Below are 22,325 nucleotides of genomic sequence, written 5' to 3'. Positions count from 1 at the left end.
GATCGTAGCTTTCGCCGTTGGGAGTTCCCGGGCGGGCCCGTAGCGCACGGCCGGTACTCACCAGCAACGTGTCTCGTTGTAAAGGAGCGGTCCTTTCGGGGGACGGTACACGGCGCAGCAACGTGGCGGCATGCATCTGCTCGAAGCAGGAATGAATAGTGGCAATAGTGTACTGCTCTTTCTCAACCCGCAGCCTCCTTGACCTTTGGCTCTGGCGCCTCGTCAATGAACGTTGGTGGTGCGGTGTCCTCAGTCAAGAACCCAGGTACACTCGACGATTCGCCAATACCCTCGAAGTCGACCTCGTCACCGAGTGCCTCCAGTTCAGCGTCCAGCTCCGACTCATCGACGTCTTCTGGCACATCGTAGCTGCGGCTTATTGCATCTTGAATGTCGTTTCCTATGTCCATAAGATCGGCCATCTCATCCTGCAGCTTCTCAATTTTGTCGATATTGACTTTGCCGTACTGCTTCCGTAGCTCCTTGGTGGTCGTCTTCATGGCGTCGATGGTGGTCATGGTGTTCTTGAGGTTGTCCTGCATCATGCCGGCTTGCTCCATATTCCACGATTGGGCCTGAAGCTGGTCTCGCTGTGACTCGTACATCTTGCGCTGCTGGAGAACCTTCAGTGCCTTCTGCTTGATGGCGGTCTTGCCAGGGCCGTCGCGCATCTTTGCAAGCTTCTGCTGGTAGGCGGAAAGCTCAGCGTTGAGCTTGGCAAGCTTGACATCAAGGCTTTCTATCCGTGTGTCGACCTGGGGTGAGGTTAGTATGTGTGGGGAAGGTGTAGTTGTGGTGGGCTACGTTTGAGATGGCGCTGTTGAGGGTTGGCTTGGGCGCCGTGCTCTTTGCTCCGAATAGACGGTTCATGTTGGACACGTGTGACTAGAAGGATATTGTTCCTGGATTGCAAATTCGTGTGTGCTTTAGTGAAGGCGTTGATTGTTTGGAAGGTATGTTTGGCGGGGTTGAAGCGTAGGCAGTCGCGACCGGTGGCTGGAGCTTTCCACGAAACGCCGCGCCAGCGTCATACGTCACGTGCGGCAACCACACCTTGAGCCCGGAATTGATAAGACATGCATACTGGGAGCCCAAAACTGAAGACGATTGTAACCTGCTGACTAGTCTACGGGACGTCTGATCGTGCCCCTGAAACTACTGCACCCGTCTGGCAAATCCAGGTCGGCTGCTGCTCCCCAATCTGCGCCACGCTTGTGAACCGCTCCACAACACAGCACATCGTTCCGCCGGGAATGAAGGGTCCATTCACCTCCACCCACTGTTGTACCATAATCCATATCGAAGCTCGCGATACCCCCTCGTTCACGTGCATGGCCTGGTGTTCAATCTGAGTTGTGCCTGGCTTTTGCTCGTATGTTCCCTTCCCCCGCAGGTATGTGTCTGTCTACGCTCGTGCGCCTAAGCTCCAGCCTTGGAGCCCTATGGTCACGTCCACGCGCATCTGCTGTCTGACACAGTGCTGTCCGCTAACGGAGGCCCATTGTGCAGCCTCCTTCCTTCCGTCCCGTGAGCGATCCTTACCCAGTGCCCCGCTAAACCTCTTGCTGCGTCCGAGTCGCGCTCCCTCGACTCCCTGCCCCGCCTTCGCTAGTCACCATCACAACAGCGGCCATGTTCTGGCGCTTCGGCGGGTACGCACAGCTGTCGTCGCTGGACAGCATTCTCGACAAACCTGATGTTACAGTCGAGGAGCTGCTGGAGGAGTCGGACCTAATACAGGAGCTGAAGCAGCAGAATTCAAAGCTTATCGAGTACCTGCGTGACGAGAATGTCCTCGAACGGCTGCTACGCTATGTCACCGCTGCAAAGCCCTCTGAGTCGACCGAAGAGGGTACACCTGGCGAAGGACTCAGCGAGGTCGGTAGCCCCAGCCGCCAGAGCTTCTTCGGCAAGGTTGCAGGACGCGCGCGTTCGGCGTCTACAGCGAAGTCAGATGCCGGTGATGGAGAAGAGAGTAAGGAAGAGAGACAGCGCATGAAGTACGCCTATGTCTCTTGTGAAATCTTGTCGTCAGAGGTCTGGTCGATATCAGAGGCTGTGCTGGAGAACCAGGATTCGCTAAAGCAGTTCTGGGCATACATCAAGCAGCCTGCACCGCTCGACCCTGTACAGGCTGGTTACTTCTCTAAAGTCAATGAGTCGCTACTGGACCGCAAGATGGAGGAGATGTTGGACTTCTTCAAGTCGCTCGACAACGTTGTTACAGACATGCTCCAGCATGTGGACTGCCCAGTAATCATGGATTTGCTGCTCAAGATCATCAGTCTCGAGAAGAGTGAGGGTGGTCAAGGTATTGTCGATGTAAGCTCTCCCTCTACACCGCCTGACGCCTCTTACTGATAAGCCCAGTGGTTACAACAGCAAGACCTCGTGCCCCGCTTGATCGCCTTCCTCGGACCTGATCACTCCACATCGACGCAAACATCCGCTGGCGACTTTTTGAAAGCTATCATAACAATATCGGCCAATGCAACGACCCAGGATCAGTCGGTGATAGGACCAAACGAGCTCACACGCCAGCTTGTGTCTGAGGCATGCCTCAAACAGTTGATCGAGTACATGTTACGCGGCGGTAACCCCTTGACAGTGGGTGTTGGAATAATTATCGAGGTCATCCGCAAGAATAACTCCGATTACGACTTGGAAAATCAGATTGGGCCCGTACCTAAGAATTCAGATCCTATCTACCTGGGCACGCTGCTACGCCAGTTCGCAAACCACATTCCACAGTTCATGGAGTTAGTACACAGCTCTAGTAGGGTTGTTGTGCAGAACGATGGATCTACGGCGATGAAAAAGCGAGAGCTGAAGACAGCATTTGGAGAGAAGATCGAACCGCTAGGATTCGACCGGTTCAAGACATGCGAACTCATGGCTGAGTTACTGCACTGCAGTAACATGGCTCTTCTCAACGAGCGTGGAAGCGAGGCTGAGGTCAAGAGGCGGGATGCTGAGCGTGAACGTCTCAAGGCTGAGGGCAAGCTGACATCGGGTAACTCGGCAAACCTTGGCGACTTTTCTACCAGCGTGGATAGCCAAGGCTTCCACCATGCGCGCGCACCTTCTGTAGACTCGCCCGAAGAGATCAAGTCTCTGCAGGTGCAGAACAATTCAGAGGACGATTTCGAGAAAGTGACTGCCCCGGAGGTCGCAGTGGCCACAATCGAAGCCACCGAAAAGGAGCAGATTGGCGAGCCTCTGGAACGCTCACCCAAGTCAGATCCAAAAGAGTCACCCGCCGAGAAGACGGGCGAAGGCGATGGCGAATTCGTGGACGAGCCACTCACACCAACCAATGACGCAGCATCACCCGCCACGACTACGCCTGCAAAGGCTGCCGACGATGCCGAATCGCCCACTTCGGCAGGCCTAACATCTAAGGTCGGAGGTCTCGACCTAGACAACGACACTGTCATGGGAGATAGGGAAGAAGCAATCGAAGAGCCTAAAGAGGAGACTGAGCCAAAGACCACTCCATCTCTCCTGACCCAACAGTTGAACCAGACTTCGGAGGAGCCAGAGCCTCTGTCACCGCATGCTGATGATAAGCCTGCGCCGCTTTTCGCGGGTAAGAACCGCGAAAGCAACACTGAGGCCACGAAGGTCGATACTTCCAAGTTCACAGCAGCTGCGCCGGAGGATGCTGCAGAGGCAACACCCATCGACGAGACGTCAAGTGTGCATTCGATAGTGTTCGGAGGTGTCGAAAACCAGGATGACCAGCAACATGTGATCGATATCGATGGTACTCCTGTCGTTGGTGATCTCCTTAAGATCACCTTCGTCGAGAACAAGGTCGTACCGACCATTCTTGTAAGCCTCCTTGAACCAGATACCCTTGCTTTTTCTAATGTGTACAGGACTTCTTCTTCCGCTTTCCATGGAACAACTTCCTTCATAACGTTGTGTACGACGTTGTACAACAAGTGTTCAATGGCCAGATGGAGCATGGCTACAACCGATCGCTAGCCATCGACCTCTTCCAGACAGGTCGCATTACCGAACGTATCATCGAAGGTCAGCAAGCGAGCGACAAGGCTCAGCAAGAAACCTACATGAGGTTGGGCTACATGGGCCATCTCACCCTGATCGCGGAAGAGGTGCTCAAGTTTACAGAAAGGCACCCAACAGAGATATTGTCCCAAGCGGTTGTCGACAAGGTCCACAGCGAGGAGTGGATACACTATGTCGAGCATGTCTTGTCAGATACTCGCGAGAGGGACAACGCAATCCTTGGTGGTGTTCGACCCGACATGAGCGTTGGCCCAAGGCAAGCCGTGCTCAATGCAGTGAATGCAGCATCTGGATTTGGCGGAGACGGCGGCCTTTCAAATGCTAGCATCGGCAACAATGGAGCCGTTGGTCTCGACAGCATGGATCTCGCCCAACAAGGTGACACCGGAGGTGGTGGGTACACCTTTAGCGGTGGCTCCTTGCTCAGCGGCTTTACTAACTCGAGTGACGAAGAAGACGAAGACATGGAGGACGACGATGGTAACAGGGAACGACAGGGACCTGTCGACGACTCCGAACAAGTGGGTGAAGTCTCATTTGACGATGCTGATATGGACTACCGATAACCCCGTCTCATCCGAACCCTACCCGAGCCAACACAACACGATCTTGTTTGCGCGCTTGGTGCGTTTCTTTTCTATCTCTGTCCATCTTGCGCGCTATTGAGTATGAGCTACGAGGCATTTGCATGCTGGGTGTTGGAATCATCTATCTTTTCTGTACATACGACCCTCACCGGGTGTATGACTTCTGTAGCAATATCCGTCGCGGCAGGCGTTTCCTTTGTGAATAATTCTCACACATGTCTTCACTCCTCTCCTTGTCACATCTCCCGCCTCGCTCATCAGCTCGTTGCCGTTACGTTGAACATGGCTGACAGTACTGCAAAGGCCAAGATCCCACCACCACTTCAGATACCACCTTCTCGCGCCCGCCGCCAGTTCGCTCTCCGCCTCGCACAACGTAAAGCCGAGCTCGAAGGAAAAAACAATGACGATGGCGACGACGACCAAGGCGAGAAGACACAAGAGCAAGAAGAGCGAGAAGGGCATCAACGTTTCGCAAAGATGTTTGAGGACATCGAAAGCGACTCAGATGACGGGAGCTTGGGTAGCATTGAGGATGAGATAGTCGGCAGACTTGATGTGGAAGGCCGTTCAAGCCCAGAGAAGGAACGGAAACCGGAAGGAAGCGCATCAAACAAGAAAGACAATGGCGATAACGTGGTCGTTGTGTAGATCTAGGTTGGCTTTGGCAATGTAATGGTAGTGGCGCGTAGACAAGAGATACCTCGGTAGGATAAGATGCAGGAAATGCGATACGAGTTACGTTCTTCAGTGGGTGTTAGAGGTTGTGGGTGATGTGTTGCCAGGTATGTTCCCCCGCGGTTGCACTTGGACCAGCCATACAACACACGACAAAATGATTCAGGATCGTAGCGCAGGGGTCAGGCAGCTGAGTATCCAGCTATGTGTGTCGACCCGCAGGTAGACTGGCTCACAGGTCGCACCTGCCTCCGAGGTCACGCCCACGTCATCGAGACCCGGCAGCGCCACTCGCACGCTTCCCTATTACCTTCGTATACTCGGATTCCAAACAATCCGCTATGTGCACTGATCAAAGCTACTGCAGCACAATGCCTTATCAAGGGCGCGACGAGTCTCCTCTCACTTCGACCGTGCGTTACCGCAGCTTTGGTCGCGCTGCCGCCTACTTCAAAACAACCACGGTCAACACAAACTTGCCGTCAAGTCGCACAACAAACTTTCACTTCCTCCACCTGTCACTTGATCAAGCTTCTAAAGTATCCGCGCCCACTCTGTTCTACCTAGTGCTTCTCCCTTCTGCTCACAAACATCGCTGTCTCGAGGCTCCGGCAACGTATCAATATCAGATCACCGACATTTGGAGAATACGTCCAACATGAGCTACCATCAACCAGACAGCTTGTTTGTGCCCGAAGAGTCGCCAATACCAAGGTACGCGGCATCGCCCATGTGGCATGAGAACCGCCTGACACTACGCAGGGAAGAGGTTGTTGGTGCGGTGCTGCCTCCACAAGCATTCGAGGCAGATCGTTTTCATGGCGACACAGCAGTCACTGGAGCTGAAAAGGTTCATGACCCTACGCAAGAGCCACTGCTCAATCACCCGTACTTTCGCCTCGATGTACCGACACTCCATACCGAGATTGACACGGCGTTACGAGATCTCTGGATCGACCTGCAAGGCTTCGAAGATGACGACACAGAGATGGCGAACCAGCGGGAGGTCATACAGCAAGGACGAGCTATTGGCGTTCCCAAGCCCTTGACTGTCACCACGGTCGGCCCAGCAGGCGCTGGAAAGAGCTTCTTATACAAGGCGCTGTTCAACCGCCCCAACATAACCAAGAGTTCCGCGGAAGGACGCTCGTGCACACTCTATCCTACCAAAATTGCACTCCAACCTGAGGCGCTTACCGATACGACTAGAAGTGATGTAGATATCGAATTCTTCAACGCAGCTACAATATCCACCATGACCGAAGGCCATATCAGGAGGTACCATGAGTACCACTTCGGCCCAGACCGCGACCCGGCAGATGATGACAGCCGCCGTTACGCATCAACCGCGAAGGAGTTCTTTGATGTCGCTTTCAACACAGAAGGCACTGTTGACTCCGCCACACATTTGCAGTCTTTACTTACAGCAGACATGATCAGTAATGGCAACTTTTTTCATGCTTGTGTCGACGCCATCGAACAGCGCATATTGTCCTCAGGCGCCACCCAGAACCACACGCTTTCCTATCTACAGGTTGAGGACGACAACATCGATCAAATCCGAAGAGTAGCCGACAACCTAGCACCGTTTGTTGATTTCCTCGTGATCAAGACAGGTGCCGCTCTCCTGAAAGCAGGCTTGACTTTTATCGATCTGCCGGGTAAGCCCGATCTTACATGGGAACCGAGCATGACACTGACTGTCTAAGGTCTCCGCGATATCAATCAGGATCGCATTGCAAGAGCCAACGCCATTCGTAGAGACGTTGACGTCGAACTGATCATCTGCGATCGGCCGGAGCGCGGCCTGGAGGACGCAGACCTTGACGCACTAATCAGGCAGTCGATCCGGGCACATGGCTTCAACAACACAGTTCTAGTATACAACAAAGTTGACGTAGGAGCATCACCTGTTCAGGGCTTTTATACACGTGCTGACTTTCTGATTGAAGACCATTTTCATGAGCAGCGTCCAGGACGCCAACGATCGAATACGCGACTCTACAAATGCTCCATACACCACAATCAGAGCTTTTAAGGCTGAAGCTGAAAGCATACAAGATTACAGCGTCAAGCGGGCTTATCTGACGTATCTGCAAGAGCTGGCACTAAACGCTATGATTCGTGAACGAGCGGAAAACCTTCGTGAGAACATCGTCACCAAGTACGCAGCCCTAGATCCTGATTCTCCCAACAACATTGCCGTCTTTGCCATTTCCGCCGCACAGTATCTGGAATGGCTAGACCCGTCCCGCCTACGCTCACCAGTCATGAGTGTGAGCGACACTCGCATCCCAGACTTGAAGCGGTACCTGTTCAGTCTGACCAGTACCCGCAACTACGAGCATCTCTGGAATCACATTCACCTAGTCATGGCTGAGATTGCTGACAGTGGAACTCGTGTGCTGGAAAAGTTCGAAGACGATCATGGCTACTCAGCGTTCTGCGAGCAGCTCGCCAGGGAGCAGATCCCCATGTTACATGCCGATCTCGGACAGCTTGCCAATACGCAGTTGCTACCGTCCCTACAAATCTGGCCCTTCCAGCCGGACGCGGAGCAGCAGTTAGAGCTCATGAAGGGTGTCATTGCTGGGTGGCAGCAGACTGTCAACGGTCCAGTGCTCGTGGCGTCATTTAGTAAAGCTCTGAGGGATAACGGCTTCATCGCCAATAGCCGGGCACGAGCGTTGCAAGGCTTGCGTATTAACTGGAATCAGACATTGCAGGAATGCATGGAGTCGGCCATTGAAGCCTTCGTGAAGAACACGTCCGGGCGATTCGCTTCCGGATGGAAGCAAATGTCTAGCAGAATCGATGACTGCATGAACAATTTCTTCGCCACGCTCGATAACTCCGCCGACCAGACCCCATTCAAAGACAGCTTCCATCGCGAGTGGAGGAAACTCGAACACGCCATATTCACTAAGTCTGGGTCTTTTGAGTTTCAACTCCACCGCGTCGTGCGTGCCACTCACCGGTTTGCCACTACCGAAGAGGATGTTGGCTGCCTGATCGCTTCGCTCATGGTACCTATCTACCAGAAGGTGTCGAGAAAGACTGGAGCTGGCAAGTACTCACGCCAGGTTACAGCACTCAACCGCTACCTTGTGACCGTCGGGTGGAATGGCGGCACGATTGTAGACCGCTTTGAGGACGCAGTGGTGGCAGACTTGGAGGGTAGGCTGAGGCCGGTTGTGCATTGGTTTTTGAATGAGGTCAAGGCGGAGCTGTTGAATTTCGTGAGGGTCATGGAGGAATTGTTGGATAATGATCAGCAGATGAGTGTTGGGCAGAGGGAGGCGAGGAGGAGGTTGAAGGAGGCGTTGCCGGTGTATGAGGAGAGGTTGAGGAGGTTGCAGGAGGCAGTTCCAAGGCTGTAAGAGTAAGATTGAACAGTTGGAGATGAGAGATATGATTGAAGAGTGAAAGTGGCGATGCAGCGTATACAGGCGCCCAGTTTCCGTCAGACATGCAGAATGCCGCATCCAACAGGACATCATCTCAGAACCCCGAGAAAACTGCCCACGACCACTGACTCCAACCAGCTCATTCATCTGAAGTTCTTTGGCACGTCTCTATAGGCTGACAGCCTCCAGGCGTCTTTGGAAGGTGACTTGATGAGCTGCCGTCTTGCTTTAGATATCAACATTCAATCACACTGTACATGGAACACGTGCCTTCTTACACACGTATAAAAGAGTCATTTTATGTTATACCTCTTTCTCCTCACAACACCTTCTGCCTTTCTCGCCGAAAGAAGCTTTGATTGATTTCATGACCCCTAAAAGTGATCAACAAGTCTCATGGAGTGAGCGTTCGAACTCGGTCACAGCCGTGTCTATGTGGTACAAGTTCCTCTAATGTAGCAGTGCCAAAAGTCGGAAGGAAGGGATAAATGTTCCATGTTTGCCTGTGCTGTGTTGCCAGTTTGGGCATGAAAAGTGGCCTTGCGGCGCACTTATGCTGTTTTTGCTTTGCACACCGTAAACTTGGCTTCTTTCGAAAAATTACAGTTCCCGCCCCCATATCGCTAGCGAGTACCAAAGACTTCTGGTGTCGCGCGTATGTGACTGTGCTCGCTGAAAGTCCATCCATTCAACGTTATGTCTTGGCTTGTGCGAGCCACCTCGATCACTGAAAACGTGTTTCTCTTGACGTATGTCTGAAGTACGGAAAGGATAGCTCTTCAATCCATGTTTGAAGTTCTGCAGCACCACTTGTAGGCATCTTCCAAGTCTATATACACTTATTGAACCTTTTGGATTACGTCTCACTACACGCCTCCTATGCCCTCTAGACTCAAGAGCTCAGTCATTATCATGCCTTGGAAACAGGAGGACTTTCAATCACATAACATGTTCTCAGTCCAAAGATCACCTCCAAAACAATTATGCTTTTGCTGTGGCAGAATTGAGAAATCAAGAATGAGATACCTTTGCTCCATTGTACCATGCAAAGCCGGAATGGCCACTTCTTCTCGTAAGGTCACCAACTTCCAACTTTCAAAGGAGCTGCATCCAGAACCGATGGGTCAAACGTCGAAAGCAAAGAAGTGAAGTTCGATGAGATAGTGGTTCTGAATTGTCTAGGTACAAGCGGCATGTTTAACTCTGGGCTTTTCGAAGATCGGAAGTATCTACTTGTGTGCCATTGGCGGAGATCGAAAGTGTGGAACTGACAATCCTATGTTTGGCTTCCCTGATTTCCTTAGAAGTCTAGCCGAGCGCAAAAATGTTATCACTTCTTTTTGCGTTACACATCTAAACATCTTCAAGTTTTCTGTGTTCAAGAAGATAATATTTCAGAGCCATGCGACTGAAAACAGAGTACAAACCCAGATTAAGATTCTCAATATTGAAGCCTACTACAATACTGCGCCTGTCCCAAAATTAAAGTCGAAAGACTTGTGCTCCATGAGCGTCTAAGCTGGCGCATTTCTTCACAAGCAACGCAAACTCGTGATATAACGGAAGTCGCGAGCCTTCTGAAGTACAAATTCCTCCAGGTCATCTCATTACCGCGTTCTTCTCCACACACACACACTGCATAACTTGCAAAATTCGCAGGCGAGGACGCTACATTCAAGGAATGGTCTTCGGAAAGCTCCATGATCTGGCTGCTTGAAATATTTCTTATAGTCACCCTGAGACCCTTCCAAGATTCCGATGCTACGTCAAGACTCAGTCATGAAGCTAGCAAGCATCACAGATCGTGTTCTCTTGTGCGATGGGATTTGCCCATCGTAAAGGCATTCTACTTCAATTTGTGCTTCTTTCTTTGCAAGGGGTTGAAAGTTGAGAACCGTGTACACTGGCTCTTGAACCAATAGTCCAAAACTGCAATTTGGATCCATACTGTGTCGGAGTCCGACGGGTTCGTCGGCATCATTGTGTCAGCAAATCGCTCTAGTCTCACTTGCTCTCTTCTTTACTCTTGAGACAAGAAAGACTAACAATGCAGTTGCATAATATCCACAGAAGAGTTAGGCAGTTACATATTGGGGGGCCAAGAGAGTGAAGAACGAGTGCACATGCACGTCACGTCCAGGACGTTTAGGCGTCGCTGTCATGGTGCTTTCTCTTGTTTCACGATGTCACTCGCTTCGTACTTTATCAGCCATGTTGCATTCTGTCACTTCATCTACATGATTTCAAGTTATCTCTGCCAACCCCTCTCGCTGTTCACCAGAAGAATATCGGTGACTTTCACAAGTTGCTGACCCCCCTTGATAAATGTAACGATGATGGAATATTGTTGCAGTAAATGCAATAAGTGAAGGTGTAACCGCGCAGGGCAGTAAGTCAGGGGTAACCGCGCGAAGCAGTAAAATCAGTATATTCTGTTGTGTTGTTGTTCAGTGTTCTGTCTCTCTCACCGGGCCATCAGGGTCTGTTTACATGACGTATCTGTCGTTCAGACAGAAAGTGCTATTGGAACAGGCAAGAGCACTGCACCAGCACACGTGGCAGACATGACCTCTTTACTCCATAAACCGTCACAACTATAGCTTTTTGGCCCGAAGAACAACTTCATGGGTAGATGACATCATGGTTTCCAGACAGAGGGGTGTCAGCAACTTGTGAAAGTCATTGTACCGCTTCTGTCAGGTATATAAACTCAGCCATCCAACTCAGACTCGGATTACATATATGCTCTTCTCCCACCATGAAAGAAGATCTCTGTTCAGACTTGTCATGTACCAAAATCGATTGGAGACATACCATGTCCGGTTGCTTTGCTTAATTCCGTACGCAACGAATACATGTGCTGTGACTCGACGAGCGTTATCCTCCGTTGCACGCTACTGATTGACTCGCAAGCGGTAGAACCGATAATGGCCGCGTATGAATCAACTAAGTTGATCTGAAGACCAGAAGGACAGACATTCATGAGCTCGCACTTGGTCTTGGAGGTCATGCACCAGCCTTATAACTCCATTCTGTTAATGACTGATAGGAAGCATGATGAGATTTCAGAGCTCTTGAGTAAGTATATATTCCAGATGGTCCTACAGGACGACAGGACATATCATGTTGTTCATATTCTTTTGGAAACCACACAGAGGACAATCATGTACTTGATGGGAAACCAGTCTGAACCATTATCTGGGGATAAGGCCTCTAAGCAATGTTGAAAGATAACGAGAGCTGTAATGGTGGGGGGAAGAGAAATAAGGGCCAAGTTTCGAGGACTTGTATTTTGCACGGTCGACGAGACAGGACATGGAATGTTTTTTTAAGTTTGGAGGCCAGGCGTTCTTGGTCACCTTCTTTGAGAATGGGGATGCCAGTACTCACAGAATGGAAGAATGAGGAGAGGATTGGTGGCCGCGAAAATTTGATTTAGACGAATGAAATGCTAAATGGTGTCTATCCTCAACGCCGCGCTAACGTATGCAGTACATATGCTCAAGGTCTGTGAAGTACCAGCTCATTACAAGCCCTTACCCCGTCTTCCTTCCATCCTCGACCTCCGTCTTCCCCGCCTTCGGCTCATCATCATCCTTATCCTTCTTGCCCTCCTTCCTCTTGCGATCTTTCCTCAGCGCCTCAGCGACCTTCTCATCCTTCTCCTCTTTCATTTCGTCCCACTCAACATCGTACTCATTCGCAATCGCCTTGATCTCCTTTCTTAGCGCATTGCCGTCTTCGATAAGCACCTCCCATTTTCGCAAGTCGAAGTTGTGCTGGCTGTAGAGCTTCGATTGGCGGCGCGAGATGGTGAAATTCAAGGCTGAGCGGTACGAAACTTCGCGGTTGTGGTATAGGAACCAGACATAACCACCGATTAGGGTCGAGAGACCTACGAGGTACTATGTAGATGTTAGGAGGCGAAGATAGTGAGGAGATGGACATGGGTACGTACGGTGACGGGCTCCATGACATCCCAGCCGAGCTCTGTCTGGAAGGTGAGGTAGTAAACTACTCCCCACCATCCTACAATACCAGCAAAACCAGCGGTAGCAACTTGTTGGGCTGCCTTGTGCGCGAGCTTGTCGCACTTCTCCTTGACTTCTGCCATCTCGCTGATTTGCCTGGCAGCCTTCCTCAGACGCATGCGCAGATAGTATGTTCGGTCGTTGAACGAGGGAACCCCAACACGGATCTCCTCCGGTGCCCCCTCAATTTCGATAGCGAATTCCTGGCCACGCGCTGCGTCACGGATGAAGTCGCCAATCTCGGTGCTGCTGGACCAGCGCACGAACTTGCGGCTCGAAACGTAGTCGCTGGGAGCATCCTGGCCAAGGCCTGAATACGACTCGACACCACCCTTGCCATGGCCGCCGCGCAATTCGACGGCTTCGTCAGGTGTCTTGCGGTTCGTTATCGCACCAGTCTCTTCGTTGCTTTGGGACCTGATCTTGCCTGTCTTGACAGTCTTACCGTCTATGCGGTGCTCGTCTACCTGCTCAAGGTCCTCCTCGCTACGTGTGGGCTCGCTGTCCTCGCTTACGATGGCCTCGCTGGCCTCGGAGGCCTGCAGAGAACCCTGCATGCTGTCTTCGGCGCGAAAGTATACGGCAGGAATGCGCTCTTTGCCATCCTTGTCTTTGATTGTGGGCAGCTCAGCCTGGATCAGGCGCTCTAGGTAGGAAATGGGCTGTTGCGGGTGCACGAGCAGCGCGAGTGGTTCAATGTCTTTGCGGTCCGAGTTTGTGTCTCTGGTTGTGAGAGGGAGAATGATCTTGAGCATTCGAGAGGGCGTAGTGAGCAGCTTGCCTACAGTATGTTAGCTGTGGGGTTGGAAGAGACCTGCACAGTGTGTACCCTTTGTCATGGCTCCAGCGCTGCGCTGTCGGGCCACAGGTGGCTGGTCGCTGCCTTCCCTGTGCCATGGTGTCCGTATCTGTTTGCCCTTATCCTCCTGCAGCTTCCTCGCAAAGTCATCCTTCTCTTCTTGCGTGATGTTGTGGTTTAGCTTTGACGCTGGTCGCGCATTTGAGTTGTCGTAGCTTCCGCCATCCTTGCTGGGGAGCTTGACGTTCAAGCGAGCCGTGATCGCGAAGTTCCTCAGCTGCAATGGCTGTGCCGCTGCCTGTGCCGCTGTTACATTCTGCAGTGACGGTCTCGCAAGTATGCGCGATTGGAGAGGTGTGTGGAATGTGCGTGAAGCAGTCGAGATGCGCGAAAGTGCTAGGGCTGATAAGCGGTGCTTCATCGCTGTGATAGGAAGCAATGCAATGCCGGGAAGCCGTAAGAATCGGGTAACACGGGTAGCAGCACAGAAATAACAAAGATGAAGCTGCTTCGCGCTGGCAAGCAAGCAGGGGAGCTACACGCGACAAGCAGGGTCATTGGATACGGCGACGTCATCGTGATCCGCCGTTTGGGGCTTGATCGACGCCACACCCGCGGCCAGACTTCAAACACCAAACTTCGTCAGTGCCCGGGAACCTCTCCACGAGGTGGTTTGGATCTGCCGCCAAGACACATTAGGCTTAGTTCCTTCACAGCGATCTCCTTTACATACATAGTAGCCCAGACTCGTAGACAATACATCAGAACAATGCTTCCCAACTGTCCCCATTGACAAACTTCGACACGACGAACATGATCAACTTTAGAGATGTAATGGAGAGCTTCATATCAGAAATAGAAGCTCTCGTTCAAGCAGCCCTGAGCTCCTAATTCCCTGGCAATTCAGCAACCGTCTCTTGTCCCTTACCCTTCACGTCCTCCAGTGGCCAGCTCCTGGCGCTGCGCATTGTCAACTTCGACGAGGTCAGTGTGCCTGTACTTCTCGACAGATCCCACATCTGGAACACTGGCGACTTCCTTGACCAACCTCAGCTACCACAAGACAAAGTTAACCCTGGCCGCAATCAACAAAAGCCCATCCAAACCACCGTCCACACCCGTACCGATCTTTGTCACGCTATTATCACTCTCCTGCGCTGTACTACCAAAGTCTACCCTGGTGTGCCCGTCGTCGCATGGTTGATCGTAGACGATGCCTCCATAGAACTTAGGCCTAGCCTGGCAGCTCGTAGAGTGAACAGTGCAGTCTCAGTGCTGCAGCACCTCTGCCCTTCAGCTGCGCTCTCACAACAATACCTTTCACCCATCAGCACGCACACCTAACAATCACTCGTCTTAATCCCACTTGTAGCACAGGTCTTTCCATCCGGTCCACTCAGCGCCTTCGTTGGCTCACCACTCGTAACCCCTTGTACACATCGCAAAACTTCGCATCAATCAGACAAGAATCCTTGATCGTCGTCGAATCTGCCTCGTTGCCATTCACTCCAGCAACCAACTTGCCAGACACGACCTTGATGCTAGTAAAGGAGCTTTTGCGCGTGTATTGCTTGGAGCAGTTGCCCTCCTAAGACTCCATGTCAATGCTTCGTGTGCTTGATCGCTGTGGGCATTGCTACGAATACTTACGATAGACTTCAGAACGAAGATACAGTCCATTTCGCTGTAGCCGGGCAGCTCACAGATGGTGCACTTGTGAGGAGCCGACCTACCTGTCTGATACTCGACCTCGAGGCTGATCGTCGATGCGATAGACATCTCGGGAAGCTTCGATGACGACCTTCCATCTGCCGAACTGCTGGGTTATGCAACACGCTTCAAGGGTTGACGTGTTGCTCACTGCCCAGGGCTGCTGTAGACAGAACCCACGCAGTGACCTCGTAGCAGAGCCCGGGTTTAAACCCGAATGGCTCATGGCCAGCAATCCACTAGTGACACGTCTAACTGCATTGTGGCGGGTTGCTTGCTTGGATCCACCATAGAGAAACCATACCAATACACCAACATGATAAGGTGACAAAGTCCCATAGATGCAACTAGAAAACCAGGTGCTCGGCGCACATTGTTAGGGTCTTTGGGTATTCGTGGCAACTTCCACGTTGTTGTGGCATTCTCGCGGACGCAATCGCCTGGTTGCAGTACCGAAATTGCCCTACCTGGGTACCTAGGTAGCAAACCACGTTCGGTTCGAGAAGTCGCTTCTTGTTGTCGAGCAGACATTCGCAGTCGAGTTGAGGATCCTACACCCACATATCAAGTCGACCGGCCCACGGCACAGTCTGGAGTAGCTTGCCATGCATCTCCTGAATCGCTGCTCCTGCTGTGCTCTGTTGATGGTAATCTCCGCTGACCGTTTCCCAGCATCCAGGTTCCACGCGGCTTAGCCACGCTTTGGCGTTCCTTGTGCGACAAACAACGGCGCTGATCAGGCTGCGTTGAATCTTCGGACCGAAGAAAACTGACGTGCAGCATCAGACATGCAGGTACGAAACTGTATTCCATAGCGTGCTACAGTTGCTGCGGGAAGATACTGATCAGTCTCGCAGTGATTTGTCGCCTTATCTTGTGCTCTTGTTGTGATGCTATGTCATCGCTGTGTTACGAAGAGTAAAAGTTGACGTTGTGTTTGCCTTGTGGCACGGCGTGCAAGCGTTGAAGCTATTTGGTGATCGGTGGAGACGATACTGCAAGCGACGCGCCCTCCGTTTTCTCCTTGAAGGATTATTGGAGTGCATCCGTGGACAGCGATGTGAGTGTAACAACGCGAGGGGCGACAAGCAAAGAGTAGTGTAACCGCGCCTCAAAGGCGTGTTGAAATATCTAGTCATTGAAGAACTCTTTTCCAGAGAGCAAACAACTTTCTCGAATGTCCAAGATTTGCGGTGGTAATTCGCACGGACGGTTTAGTATGCGCTGATGCCCTCGTGGAGAACGGGAATCTGCAGCTCGGCTTGACTAGGTTGCTGGTAAGGTACAACGTGTCGTTCAACGGCAAGCAGCGTCTGAAGCCACGTTGTTAATCCTTCATGTAAAGATTGTCCTTGACAGGTCCAAACGAGGTGCTACACCGACTGCTGGCCCGTTGCCTAGCTAGCCGGCAACCGATCTGCATACGTTGTGCAACGTCTAATAGCAGACTTTCGCATGGATGACTGGTGGAGTCGTGTAGACGTGCATGAAGATCCAAATGATGTCGAAACATGAGGATGTCGCTGGATTGGCATGCTGGCAACAGCGTCGCAATTAGGGGTCCCTCAAGGCGCCCAGGAGCGGAGCAGCGGTTTGCTTCAGGTGTCTATCTCCTTTCCAATAGACTGAGAATGCACTGACTCTATACCAGATTGCCGGGAAGACGAGGTTTCGCAGGCATGTCGCCGTAGGTGTAGCGTGAGCATGTGCATGACCTAGGGGAGAATGTCGCGAGCAATATCTCCCTTGCAAACGCGTCTCGTGTATGCGTCTACACGTGTCAAAATAGAGGCCGTAGCGTGAGGGGAGGCAAGAGTCGAGTCGTCTGGAAGCAATGTTGCCAATGTATAGGCGCTGTTGGCCCTGCACTGGATGCTGTTCCGCTGCGGCTACCGGGCCATAGTGTTAGTGAGAACCCGGGGGTAAGGGTCTACCATACAAAAGATGCACCAGTTGTAGCTACTCGCTTGTCGGCGATTCATCTTGTGCAACACGGGAGGTAAACCCGGCCTTCCAAATGCTACTCATCCTGGCCGTCCTTGCAGGTGTTGGCCAAGATGGAGCGAGGGGCTGATGCAGCTACGCGGCAGTGCGATCTCGCTTTCTGGCACAACTCCGCGTCCTTCTGTTCTCCTCTCATCAACAGTGCAGCCGTGTGACCAGGAAGCCTTCAACAGCACCTTTGCACCATTTCAGTAGCGCGCAACCCACATCCTGACGCTGCGTTCTAGTCGGTTACCCAATTCGGCACCTTTACCGGACTAGTCGATCATCCTGACAAGAATCCATTTGCAATCCAGTCGCTCCCGTCGGATGCGCGGCGACAAGTCCGCAGCCATGATAGCCATCGTGGAGTGCGAGATAGAGGAGGCGACTCCCTGGTGAGGATGGCTGTGGGAGCTATCGCAAATCGGCAGCCTCCGCTTCCTCTTCTGCGATATGGCGTTCCTCTGGAGATCATTTTGATTAAAGCAACCTCAATTGGTCGACGCGATTGGCGAACTGCAGCACACCTCGAGTGCGGCATGTCAGCCGCTCCACTACTGTCACAGTTCCCCAGCCCTGAGAGCTTTCTCGCCGGCAGACTTCGCGCATGAAACCGCGCCAGGGCACGGTGGACCGTGGCTGAATGTCTCTTCGCGTGGCCCCGCTTGGCTAGCCAGGACTGGTGCTGGCCGATCATCAGAACATGGGTCGGATTGGGTCACCCTAACGGCGAGACCATCAGTGGACACGCCTCGTCGCCGCCTAACAAATCCTTATCATGGTGCGGGATGCAGCAACCATGCTCATACCACCTGAACTTAAAAGTTCGTCTTGTCCTTCACTCTGAGGTTTGTGAAGCGGTGCAGATCGCCTATCGGCTCTCTTGATACTCTTTGGACAGTCCCTTTCTTGAGGACTTTCTCGACTCTCTCGACACTTTCTCGATCTTGCACAGAGTTTTTCCAACATGGTCGGCTTCGTTGACAAGGCTAACCGCGCCATTGCGCGCTCCTTCGTGGGCAGATACTTCCGTCTTGACGGCTCCGGTCACGTATGTCATCCTTCACATGAGGTTTGATACATCCACTGACACCTTCTGTAGCCCAAGGAACGCAAGGATGCCCGCTTCTTCACTGAGTTCCGCGCTGGTCTCGCTACCTTCTTCGCCATGGCCTACATTATCTCGGTCAACTGTATGGTCTTCACTTGAAATTTCAAGAAGCAATGCTCATCATCTTCAGCTACCATCTTGGCTGATACTGGCGGTACCTGCGTCTGCCCGGCTGACAGCATGTCTGACCTGTGTGCCACCAACGAAGAGTACCTCCTTTGCGTAGCAGTCGTCAAGCGTGATCTTGTCACTGCCACCGCTGCCATCTCCGCCTTGACTTCCTTCTGCATGGGTCTCTTTGCCAATATGCCCATCGCCCTTGCTCCTGGAATGGGTCTGAACGCCTACTTTGCCTACACAGTCGTTGGTTTCCACGGTTCCGGTACGTCAAGTCACACTGATCGCCTTCTTCGTTTTTGTATTACTTTTTGTGATACATGTCATTTTCTTCTAGCTTGACTTCGTTACACAAATTTCCTTCTTTTGAGACCATTGCTGATTGCTTTTTAGGTATGGTCCCATACCAGGTTGCATTGACTGCTGTATTCGTCGAAGGCTTCGTCTTCGTGGGCCTCACCATTCTTGGAATCCGACAATGGCTTGCAAGGTGCGTTTACATCCGTGTTCTTGCATTTTCTTTGGCGTCATAAATTTGTGCGCCAGTTTTGCACCTCGGCGCGTTTCGGTCCCACTTGGGTCCCATCGCCATCCACTTCGCCACACGTCACTCTCCACAGAAACAACGCTGATTTTGTTTTGTACAGAGCTATCCCAGCTAGTATCAAGCTCGCGACAGGTGTCGGAATCGGACTATACCTCACAATCATTGGACTTGCGTACTCCGCGGGTATCGGTCTTATCACTGGTGCCGTATCGACTCCCCTCGAGCTTGCAGGATGCGAGGATCAGTTCAAGGACGAGACCGGCGTTTGCCCTGGAGGTCACAAGATGCGCAACCCGACAATGTGGATCGGCATCTTCTGTGGTGGTGTTCTGACCGTCATGCTCATGATGTACCGTGTGAAGGGTGCCATCATCTTCGGTATCTTGCTCGTTTCGATCATCTCCTGGCCCCGCCCTACTGAGGTTACCTACTTCCCGCACACCACGCTCGGCGACGACTCATTCGACTTCTTCAAGAAGGTTGTCACCTTCCACCCGATCCAGAAGACCCTCGTTGTCCAGGAATGGAACATCTCGCAGTACGCCGGCCAATTTGGTCTCGCTTTCATCACCTTCCTCTACGTGGACATCCTCGACTGCACAGGTACCATGTACTCCATGGCCCGCTACTGCGGAGCTATTGATGAGCGCACCCAGGATTTCGAGAACTCTTCGATCGCCTACACTATCGATGCTATGGGTGTAACCATCGGATCCCTATTCGGATGCTCCCCAGTCACTGCCTACATCGAGTCTGGTGCTGGTATCTCGGAAGGTGGTAAGACAGGTCTTACAGCGATGTTCACTGGTCTCTCTTTCTTCATCGCCATCTTTTTTGCGCCTATTTTCGCCTCGATCCCTCCATGGGCCACTGGATGTACGCTTGTCATTGTCGGTTCCCTCATGGCACAGTCTGCCAAGGACATCAACTGGAAGTACATGGGTGACGCAATCCCCGCGTTCCTCACCATTGCCATCATGCCCTTCACCTACTCGATTGCCTACGGTCTCATTGCCGGTATCTGCTCGTACATCCTCATCAACACCCTCGTCTACATCATCGAGAAGGCATCAGGTGGCCGCGTCATTCCTCCCAACAAGGACGAGAAGGAGCCCTGGACATGGCGGATTCCTGGTGGGTTCCTACCTCCGTGGGTGCAGCGTATTACCAGCGGAAAGAAGGACTTCTGGAAGCGCGATCCCCAGACTGACGGTGTTGCTGCCAGCCAGGCGAGCGAGAACAGCTCCACGCACAACTCAGCCGAGAAGCACTACATCCAAGATAAGCAGGCCGCTGGCGAGAAGATCATGTAAGCGGTTCGTTTTGTGAATAGATTGGTCGGGTTGGCAAAAGTTAGAAGCGTTGCATACAGTCGCTACGGCGCTGCGTATTGTTGTATTGATAGCATTGCATTTGGTAATGCGTGTGAGCCAAAGTAGATACCCTCACTTTGATTTGACTTAACAAAAGATAATCGTCACTTCAAACACTTGCCTCGCCGGATGCTACGACCGCCAAATGTCAATCTCAAAAGCAGAAACACCGGCGTCGGTGTTGGCGGACGCTACGAACCTTCAGGCGGACTCATCCGCTACCCGCCAATGCATCAACGACTACCCGCCGAACTGCCGGTCCAAATATCTGCTTCACAACACTTTTAGCCAAGACCCGTCGTCGAAGTAAGACCGACACATGCTGGCCGGTGTCGATGGCGGCTGGTCAGCACGCGACGTCGACATCGGCGGGGAGGCCTGAATGCAGCCGCAAGAGTTGGCGCAAGAGTCGGAGCCTCGGCGGCCGTCCGCATGCTGCAGGGCCTTGGCCTACTTCATCCCACCGCTGGACTTTTGCTCGGAGGGGTGGTTCCGCACGCTGACTCGTCCTCTGATGTCTTGACGTTCATATGATCGTTGGCGTTCTTGACAAGAGCAAAGAAACCCCACAGCAGATTGTCTTCGACCAATTGACTAGAATTGCAAAGACTCGCAGGGCTCGCCCACGACTCATACACGATCTACCCATCGCCAACTGCGGATAGCTCCGGCATCGCATTACGAAAGCGTCGAGATTCTTTCTAAGCATTGCCAACCCACGACCAACATTGCGACGGACGGGTAGCACCATTCCGAGCGCCTCTGGAGACTACAAGAGAAGAGAAGAATACTAGCAAACCAGTACATATAGCGACATCATCACAATGCCCGCCGAACTCAACAGACTCCCCGCTAATGGCACCGTCAACGGCATCAACGGCCACACAAACGAGCTCTCCAACCCCACACCAGCAGACTCCGCATTCGATTCGATACCAGACGTCGTAGCAGCATTCGGTAGGACTCCCTTGCTCTCCTCGGACCTCTTACGCATGACCTAAACATCTAATCCCACCCCCAGCCAACGACGAGTTCGTCATCGTCCTCGACTCGCCCGACCGCGAAAACGAAGGCGACCTGATCATCGCCGCCGAATCGCTCACGCCCGAAAAGGCCGCCTTCATGATCCGCTACAGCTCCGGCTACATCTGCGCGCCTCTCACTGTGTCAAGAGCTGCGGCCCTGCACCTCCCGCAGATGGTCGCAGACAACGCGGACCCCAACCGCACTGCGTATGCGATATCGATTGATGCGAACGATGAGAGCGTCAGCACGGGAATCAGCGCGCATGACAGGAGTCTGACGTGCCGCATGCTCGCGGATCCGAACGCGAAGGCGAGCCATTTTAGACGGCCGGGTCATATCTTGCCGCTGCAGGCGAGAGATGGAGGTGTGCGGGTAAGAAGGGGGCATACAGAGGCAGCAGTCGATCTGTGCACACTGGCAGGCAAGCAGCCTGTAGGTGTTATCTGCGAGATGATCAATGATGGAGAGAGTGTGGATGGGAGACCGGAGTTAGTGGGCGGTGGCATGATGAGGACGGACGATTGTTTGAAGTTTGGAAAGAAGTGGGGGATTAAGGTGTGTACGATTGAGGATATGGTTAGGTGGATCGAGGAGAACGAGGGGAAGCTGCCGGTGCAGGCGGTGTGATTGCAGCGAAGAGATGACCTGGCAAGATGACATGGCCAGACGATATGGCTGTACAGATGTCCGGAAGATAGTTGCGACTTTGTGCATGTTTGGGAGTATCTGGGATCTCTCGGCTCTGTTCTGCGGGATTGTACTCAGTAGATGTTTAGTACCGCGCAAGCGTTCCAATACAAGCTCAGAACAAGATTGCACTCCCTCAATCTCATCGCACGAAACATGTGAATCGACCATGTACAAGACAGTGCCGTGTGACAATACTTCTGGTCGTAGGAAGAAGCTTTCACGTGCTCA

General features: G+C 52.4%; 11 protein-coding genes across 11 annotated transcripts; 5 read left to right on the top strand and 6 right to left on the bottom strand.

Annotated features, from left to right (window-relative positions):
* Positions 1-182: 182 nt before the first annotated feature.
* On the bottom strand, positions 183-870 carry BU25DRAFT_344201 (charged multivesicular body protein-like protein 5; the record flags this gene model as incomplete). The annotated part of the gene is made up of 2 exons (XM_033702991.1): positions 183-755; positions 805-870. 2 exons carry the CDS (start codon positions 868-870, stop codon positions 183-185), a joined length of 639 nt encoding a protein of 212 aa, XP_033560384.1.
* A 762-nt stretch (positions 871-1,632) lies between these two features.
* BU25DRAFT_459727 (extragenic suppressor of kinetochore protein 1) lies at positions 1,633-4,601 on the top strand (the record flags this gene model as incomplete). Its single annotated transcript, XM_033710305.1, has 3 exons — positions 1,633-2,322; positions 2,371-3,834; positions 3,882-4,601. 3 exons carry the CDS (start codon positions 1,633-1,635, stop codon positions 4,599-4,601), a joined length of 2,874 nt encoding a protein of 957 aa, XP_033560383.1.
* A 303-nt stretch (positions 4,602-4,904) lies between these two features.
* On the top strand, positions 4,905-5,273 carry BU25DRAFT_459726 (uncharacterized protein; the record flags this gene model as incomplete). Its single annotated transcript, XM_033710304.1, has 1 exon — positions 4,905-5,273. The coding sequence occupies one exon, from the start codon at positions 4,905-4,907 to the stop codon at positions 5,271-5,273; it is 369 nt and encodes a 122-aa protein (XP_033560382.1).
* Positions 5,274-5,958: 685 nt separating this feature from the next.
* On the top strand, positions 5,959-8,680 carry BU25DRAFT_492324 (uncharacterized protein; the record flags this gene model as incomplete). The annotated part of the gene is made up of 4 exons (XM_033711628.1): positions 5,959-6,014; positions 6,063-6,961; positions 7,010-7,197; positions 7,253-8,680. 4 exons carry the CDS (start codon positions 5,959-5,961, stop codon positions 8,678-8,680), a joined length of 2,571 nt encoding a protein of 856 aa, XP_033560381.1.
* Positions 8,681-12,125: 3,445 nt separating this feature from the next.
* On the bottom strand, positions 12,126-14,047 carry BU25DRAFT_412025 (uncharacterized protein). The gene is made up of 3 exons (XM_033706698.1): positions 13,568-14,047; positions 12,666-13,519; positions 12,126-12,612 (listed from the first exon to the last, which is right to left on the bottom strand). The coding sequence occupies exons 1-3, from the start codon at positions 13,956-13,958 to the stop codon at positions 12,244-12,246; spliced, it is 1,614 nt and encodes a 537-aa protein (XP_033560380.1). The 5' UTR covers positions 13,959-14,047; the 3' UTR covers positions 12,126-12,243.
* Positions 14,048-14,314: 267 nt separating this feature from the next.
* On the bottom strand, positions 14,315-15,044 carry BU25DRAFT_412024 (uncharacterized protein). Its single transcript, XM_033706697.1, has one exon. It carries the CDS (start codon positions 14,863-14,865, stop codon positions 14,710-14,712), a length of 156 nt encoding a protein of 51 aa, XP_033560379.1. The 5' UTR covers positions 14,866-15,044; the 3' UTR covers positions 14,315-14,709.
* Positions 14,934-15,316, bottom strand: BU25DRAFT_459723 (polysaccharide lyase family 3 protein; the record flags this gene model as incomplete). Its single annotated transcript, XM_033710303.1, has 2 exons — positions 14,934-15,125; positions 15,188-15,316. 2 exons carry the CDS (start codon positions 15,314-15,316, stop codon positions 14,934-14,936), a joined length of 321 nt encoding a protein of 106 aa, XP_033560378.1.
* A 297-nt stretch (positions 15,317-15,613) lies between these two features.
* On the bottom strand, positions 15,614-16,309 carry BU25DRAFT_412022 (uncharacterized protein). The gene has a single exon (XM_033706696.1). It carries the CDS (start codon positions 16,058-16,060, stop codon positions 15,812-15,814), a length of 249 nt encoding a protein of 82 aa, XP_033560377.1. The 5' UTR covers positions 16,061-16,309; the 3' UTR covers positions 15,614-15,811.
* On the bottom strand, positions 16,025-16,480 carry BU25DRAFT_103507 (uncharacterized protein). Its single transcript, XM_033700259.1, has one exon. It carries the CDS (start codon positions 16,384-16,386, stop codon positions 16,141-16,143), a length of 246 nt encoding a protein of 81 aa, XP_033560376.1. The 5' UTR covers positions 16,387-16,480; the 3' UTR covers positions 16,025-16,140.
* A 1,336-nt stretch (positions 16,481-17,816) lies between these two features.
* Positions 17,817-20,480, top strand: BU25DRAFT_370703 (xanthine/uracil permease family protein-like protein). Its single transcript, XM_033703956.1, has 5 exons — positions 17,817-18,284; positions 18,336-18,426; positions 18,475-18,726; positions 18,855-18,951; positions 19,109-20,480. The coding sequence occupies exons 1-5, from the start codon at positions 18,201-18,203 to the stop codon at positions 20,319-20,321; spliced, it is 1,737 nt and encodes a 578-aa protein (XP_033560375.1). The 5' UTR covers positions 17,817-18,200; the 3' UTR covers positions 20,322-20,480.
* A 317-nt stretch (positions 20,481-20,797) lies between these two features.
* On the top strand, positions 20,798-22,220 carry BU25DRAFT_412020 (3,4-dihydroxy-2-butanone 4-phosphate synthase). Its single transcript, XM_033706695.1, has 2 exons — positions 20,798-21,338; positions 21,403-22,220. Exons 1-2 carry the CDS (start codon positions 21,206-21,208, stop codon positions 22,032-22,034), a joined length of 765 nt encoding a protein of 254 aa, XP_033560374.1. The 5' UTR covers positions 20,798-21,205; the 3' UTR covers positions 22,035-22,220.
* The last annotated feature ends 105 nt before the right edge of the window (positions 22,221-22,325 follow it).

This window comes from Macroventuria anomochaeta (genome assembly GCF_010093625.1).
Source record: "Macroventuria anomochaeta strain CBS 525.71 unplaced genomic scaffold BU25scaffold_22, whole genome shotgun sequence".
NCBI lineage: Eukaryota > Fungi > Ascomycota > Dothideomycetes > Pleosporales > Didymellaceae > Macroventuria > Macroventuria anomochaeta.
Note: the sequence above shows the minus strand (reverse complement) of the source record. Positions and strands in the feature narration are given on the sequence as shown.